The 6,286-nt window shown below is 36.0% G+C and overlaps 1 protein-coding gene across 1 annotated transcript; it reads left to right on the plus strand.

Annotated features, from left to right (window-relative positions):
* On the plus strand, positions 1–5,172 carry LOC131804742 (nucleoporin seh1-like). Its single transcript, XM_059127878.1, has 5 exons — positions 1–210; positions 298–738; positions 809–1,017; positions 4,676–4,818; positions 4,887–5,172. The coding sequence occupies exons 1-5, from the start codon at positions 100–102 to the stop codon at positions 5,054–5,056; spliced, it is 1,074 nt and encodes a 357-aa protein (XP_058983861.1). The 5' UTR covers positions 1–99; the 3' UTR covers positions 5,057–5,172.
* Positions 5,173–6,286: the final 1,114 nt, after the last annotated feature.

Raw genomic sequence — 6,286 nt, forward strand, 5'->3', positions numbered from 1 at the left:
GCGGCATATCGCACTGAACGGGTGTTTTGTTTACCTTTTATATTTTTTGCAAATTGCGGACTCCAACTTGCGTTATCAGAAACAAATTTATTATAAAGAATGTTTGAAGTTGAGTCAATAATAGTTGATCATAAAGACGTTATACATGATGTGGTATTCGATTATTATGGTCGGAGAATGGCAACATGTTCCAGTGACCAAACAGTGAAGGTATGTTTCGTTACTTGTTATTTGGGCTTTTGTTTGCCATTCATTGTGTTTGTACATATCGTATATTTCTTTAACCACCCCTTTTAGATATGGGACGAAAATGAACAAGGCGAATGGGCTGTTACCTCCAGTTGGAAGGCTCACTCGGGTTCAATATGGCGTGTTTCATGGGCTCATCCCGAGTTTGGACAAGTCTTGGCCACGTGCTCTTTTGACCGGACTGCATCGGTATGGGAAGAAGTATTGGGGGAAAAGGTTGGCGGCACTATGACACCAGCACGTCGTTGGGTTAAACGTACTATATTGGTCGATTCACGTACCAGTGTAACTGATGTAGAATTTGCGCCAAAATATTTGGGCTTGTTGCTGGCAACTGCGTCTGCTGATGGAGTCATTCGTATCTATGAAGCACCCGACATTATGAATTTGAGTCAATGGTCTGTACAACATGAAATTACCAACAAGCTGCCGTTGAGTTGTCTATCTTGGAACACTTCAATGTATATGTTGTCATCACAATTGTTGGCTGTAAGTTTTTGCTATTGTTTTGCTATATATTTTTTTTTGATTGTATGATATTATTTTTGTCCATATGTAGGCTGGCAGCGACGAAACGGCCACAGCTACCGGTAAGGTCTTCATTTTTGCCTATAGTGAAAATGCCAGGAAATGTGTTAAGGTCGATACAATTAATGACATTACTGATCCAGTCACTGATTTGGCATTCGCTCCCAATGCAGGCCGAAGTTTCCATATGCTAGCTGTAGCCAGTAAAGACTTGTATATTGTTAATATCAGAGGGACAAGGTAAGTTACAACAGGTTGTAATTGTTAGTTACTTACAAGTATTATTAGTCATTGAGCCGAAAGCCTATTGTTACGGATATTAGCATTCGTCTCATTCTTTACTACTATTCTGGGACTAATCAAAACTAGTCATTTATAATTTTTTATTTATATATCTTCTTAAAGTTAACAGAACTTTTTCTGTATCAAAAATAGATTTCTAGGCTTCCCATTAATATGACTTCCAAGCCCTTGAAAGGGCTCCGATTCATGTTCTTTGGAGGGAGAAAACTTTGGAGTTATTGGGTTTAATTAAAAAAAAATAATGTCTATGATTTTGAATAAAGAAGATCTCAAATTGGTGCTCTGCTTTGAGTCTCAGTGTAAGGAATCTACGGAGGGGATAGGGAATTTAATCAAGTTGGATGTGGTAACGAAAACGGAAATACTAACTATACCTCTGCGGTACCAAACAAACAAATCAGTCAAAATTAAAATCTATAGATGGTAGGCAACCAGCGCCTTTAAGACAATAAATTATTCTCCATGAGATTCAAGTTTTTCCAAATAGTAGAACGTTTCCGAAGCCTATCGATAGGTCCGGGACCTTTTATCCTCGAGCCATGGTACAATGAAGAGAAGGTAGGCTAAGTTGAAAAAATGCAAGTAAAGAGGCAAAAAGAGGTGTACTACGTCTTATAAGATCCCATACCCTTAGGAGTTACAACTACAGTTTCCGATGGATAATATTACATATGTTATTCGTAATGCAAAGTCACAAAACGTTCGGCACGGGCGGAATATCAAAGTTAATATTGATACAGCTGGATATGCCGGGATACGAGTATCTCACACATGTCCTTAACCTGCCGTTAGCCATTTACACCGTTCGTGCCTTATTTCACGCAAAGAATATCAAATATTCGCCACAAAGTCAGTGATCATACTCTTTACCACATGGATTGCGAAAATGAGACCACAGCTGAATGTGTAGAATATCCTGATGTGCCGTGATCCCACCCTGAGAAGTGCAACAGGATGCCTTCTATGATATGGCGGATAAAACTCCCCCAGCTAGGCTTGTGAGGATAGATCTACATGATCTACTTAGAGAGAAGTCCAACGTCACTAACAAGGAGCCTTTCAGGCAGATCCAATTAGCATTCATACTGATGCCATTAACAATTACATCCGAGATCCGAATGGCTGTGGGCGTCATTATTGACCATTGTCGCATAATATCTATGACTAGGATATATAACTGGAATGTTGTTGAAGTAATCGAGTATATCTGCCGGTTTTCACGACTTTTAGATCGGAGTCTTTAAACTGTGACCTTGCTTATTTTTGTAATCTTCTTTAATGACTTTGGAACGTAAGATTTATATCTGCAGTTTTTATACCCTCCGCCATTCTTTGGAGGGTGTATTAACTTTGTCATTCCGTTTTTAGCTGCTCGAAATATTAATAATAGACCCTACAAAGTATATATATTCTGAATCAACGTAAAATTCTAAGACGATTTTGCGATGTCCTTCTGTCTGCCTGTCAGTTGTAATCATGCTATCTTTCGAACAAATTGAGATAGAAGGCTAAAATTTTGTATGCATGTATAGTTTACCAATAGGCAGGTTAAGGTCGTAAATGGACCTATCGATACACGTTTTCGTATAACCTCCCGATATTCGGTATTTTCATGATTTCAGCGACATTATATACCGGAATTATTTCAAATTTCGCATTTGAAGTTCGTAATGGGTACTACAGCCTATGACAAACAATTTTGTATGAAGTTCCACGTCTTCGTATAGCCCCCATATAACGGTAGCTCCCGATATTCGGTATTTTGATGATTTCAGGAACATTATTCACCGGAATCGTTTCAAATTTCGTATTGGAATATCTTAATAGTTACTACAACCCATGGTACAATGATATCAAGGTAGGGCTATGATACCATATGATTTCAATTTTTTTATTTTCTTGGCTTAATATGTCATCTTTATTTATTTATGTATGTGTTTTCTTTTCAATAACAAAAAAATTGTTCAGAAAACATTCAAATTCAGGTGTTTTCAAAATGTTTATTTCAACGTATGCATCGACAAAATCTAGAGTTTTTGTGGCGAAATAATCCTTTAGAGATATATAGTACAGGATTTTGAAAAGAAGTGTTGACCTTTCATTCAGTTATCGCGGTTTTCAATTATTTATTCAAAATAAATGCAACAAGTTGTTTGATTTTGTTATTGTTTTGATACTATTTCTGACATTACAAGCCAAACAGGTAGATCTCTATACTTGCACTTTTTTCAAAGTTGACCTACCTTCTCTTCATTGTACCATGCTACAACCTATGGAAAAAAATCTCGTATGCAGGTCCACGTCTTCGTATAGCCCCTATATAACGTTTCCTTCCGATATTCGTTATTTTCATGATTTTAGCGACATTATTCACCGGAATTATTTCATATTTCGTATTTGATGTTCGTAATGGGTGCTACAGCCTATGATAGAAATTTTTGTATGCAGGTCCACGTCCTCGTATTGCCCCCAATATCACGGTACCTCCCGATATTCGGTATTTTTTATGATTTGTGCAACATCATTAACCGGAATTGTAACAAATTTCGTATTTAGAGTTCGTAATGGGTACTACAGCCTATGACAAAAAATTCGTATGTAGGTTCACGTTTTTGTATATCCCCCATATAACGATACATACCGAAATTGATGCCATACCGATATTATTCGCCGGAATTGTTTCAAATTTGGAATTTGAAGTTCGTAATGGCTACTACAGCCTATGACAAACAATTTTGTAAGAAGGTCCACGTCTTCGTATAGTCTCCATATAACAGTTTTCAAATTTTCAAGTTTCTTCCAAATGGTGGAGGGTATTAAAAGTTCGGCCTGTTCTAAATTAGCTGCTTTTTTACTTGTTCTTTTTCCACCTATCCCATGTATTACAGTATCTTGTCAGTCAAATAGCCAGGCTAATACTTCCATTTATTTTTTATACCCTTCACCATGCATAGTATGGAGGGTATATTAAGCCACATTTTTAAGGGAATTGTCTGAAATTCTACACAAGGAGTTCTTTGTGAGCACTTTACACCCTCAAAGAGAATTGTCTTTATAGGTTTACGATATCGTATAGCCCCCATATAACGATACCCCCGATATTCGATATGTTGTGATTTTAGCCGTATTTTTCAATGGAATTGCCTGAAATTCTACACAAGGAGTTCTTTGTGAGTATATTACCCCACAGACATAGATTTGTCTATATAGGTCCACAATATCGTACATCCCCTCAATATATCGGCACCTTCCGATATTCGGTATTTTTAAGATTTAAACAGAATTTTATTTGTTTGAATATTTCCTAATTCGTTCCAACTGGTAGAGGGTATTCTGGTATACTGTTTTTTTTACTTGTTACTTACTACTATGAATGGAATAAGAAGTTGATTGCGTCATTGTTCCGACCATTTTTATAATTTGTACAAATTATTATAAAATGTTGTTCGATAACCCAAATTCCAGTAAATTAGAGAGACTTGGCTATGCAATTTCTAGCTGATAAAATTTAGTTAGTATAAATTATTGAGTTTTCACACAGACATTTTATGTTTCAAAATATTATTATTTTATATCACATATTTATAACTTTTAGTGATGCTACCGGCACCTCCAAATTGGATATACAAACCGTTAAACACACCGATCACAATTGCCCAGTATGGCGTGTCTGTTGGAATATGTTTGCCACCATGTTGATATCAACCGGCGATGATGGCTGTGTGCGGATATGGAGAAGTAAGATAAAAATATCACTATTTTAATTCAAATCGAAATATACAAATATTGTTTTTTTTTTTTTTCAGTGAACTATAGTAAAAAATGGAAATGTGCCGCTGAACTTAAAGCTGACGGTTCAGGTCCCTCATATGAACCGACATTGAATTCACCCAGTCTTCCAAGTTCAGCAGCAACTACAGCAAAATATTATAAAAAGGGAATAATAAGTAATCCCAATCAAGTGCCATGGCATTGAACAAAATGAATCAATGTTAATTCCCTGGTAGGCATGGGGGAGAATAAATGTATTCCTAGGTTTTGTTTTAACTATTTTTTTTTGTAATAAAAGCCACGATTTTGAAAAAAAAAAAACACACACACATCAAGTAATGATTTATAGACACAACAAAGTGTGTTCAAATGGAAAAATATTGCATTTCTTTAACTAGTAATAGATACAATGTGGAAATATATTCACATATGATATAGATGCGTCTGTGTGTAATTATTGCATAAAATGTAAATTGGGATAGGGGTAGCTAGCGAGACAGTGATCTACCTTTATGACATTTTCATATGTGCATATATTAGACATGTGAATGTTGTTTATAAATTGCCTTTCCAACAACATCAACCAACCTAACATTTTAATGAGCCATTAATTTTTGCTCTCAATAAATATTCTAATCGAATAATGTCACTCAAGCGTGAAATGTACACAATTGATGTTCATTCACTATTTAATGGGACAGACAGAGAGACATCACCACAAAAATACAAATCAATTAAATTTTCTGTGTTACTTTTTTACCTTTTTATGTGCGCGGCAAGTTCAACACGAGCTACATAACAAAACGCCAGCCCAATATAAACACCGACGACGATGACGACAACAACAACATCAACCACAATATCTAAATGCAATCGCAATAATGAAAAACATATGATTATTAAACGATGTTTGAATGATGATAGCCAGGAAATCAACCCTCATTTCGTTTGCATGTAATCTTTATGGCTGGGAACGAGAGAAATCTTATTGGATTCACAAGGGTCTATCAGGTTAAAGTAATCAAACACAAAAAATATGTTTGTGTGTAATATGAGTAGCATTGTTGTTTTGCCTGTTGATAGCACCAGTTTTTTGTATGTCGCGCTGTACAAATAATAATCCTCCGCCAGGACATTGAGAGTGTTTACATGAGAATGACATGGTCGTGGTTTGTGTGAGACAGTGGTTAACATTTTAAAACTTACAAATATAATATTAACATTTAAGGATCGGCTAGATTGAATAAATGTAACCCCTTTACGAGAAATTTAAAAAGGGGTGTTATTTTAAATTTTTGGTTGCTTCCCACCGACGCCTTGAGAACCTTGTTTTTCAATTTATCTCATATAGCTGTGGTTTCCGTGGACAGCCAAGATAAATGGGGGTAGTTCGTAGTCGGAAGTAAGGGTCCATCGACCTGAAGATTCAGCTGCA

This window comes from Musca domestica, unplaced genomic scaffold (genome assembly GCF_030504385.1).
Source record: "Musca domestica strain aabys unplaced genomic scaffold, Musca_domestica.polishedcontigs.V.1.1 48, whole genome shotgun sequence".
NCBI classification, from domain to species: domain Eukaryota; kingdom Metazoa; phylum Arthropoda; class Insecta; order Diptera; family Muscidae; genus Musca; species Musca domestica.

Excerpts from the sequence above, each read along its gene's own strand:
- LOC131804742 (XM_059127878.1), top strand. The coding sequence starts at position 100 with ATGTTTGAAGTTGAGTCAATAATAGTTGATCATAAAGACGTTATACAT. Across the intron at positions 211-297 it reads CCAGTGACCAAACAGTGAAG|ATATGGGACGAAAATGAACA; the intron begins GTATGTTTCGTT and ends CACCCCTTTTAG. Across the intron at positions 739-808 it reads TGTCATCACAATTGTTGGCT|GCTGGCAGCGACGAAACGGC; the intron begins GTAAGTTTTTGC and ends GTCCATATGTAG.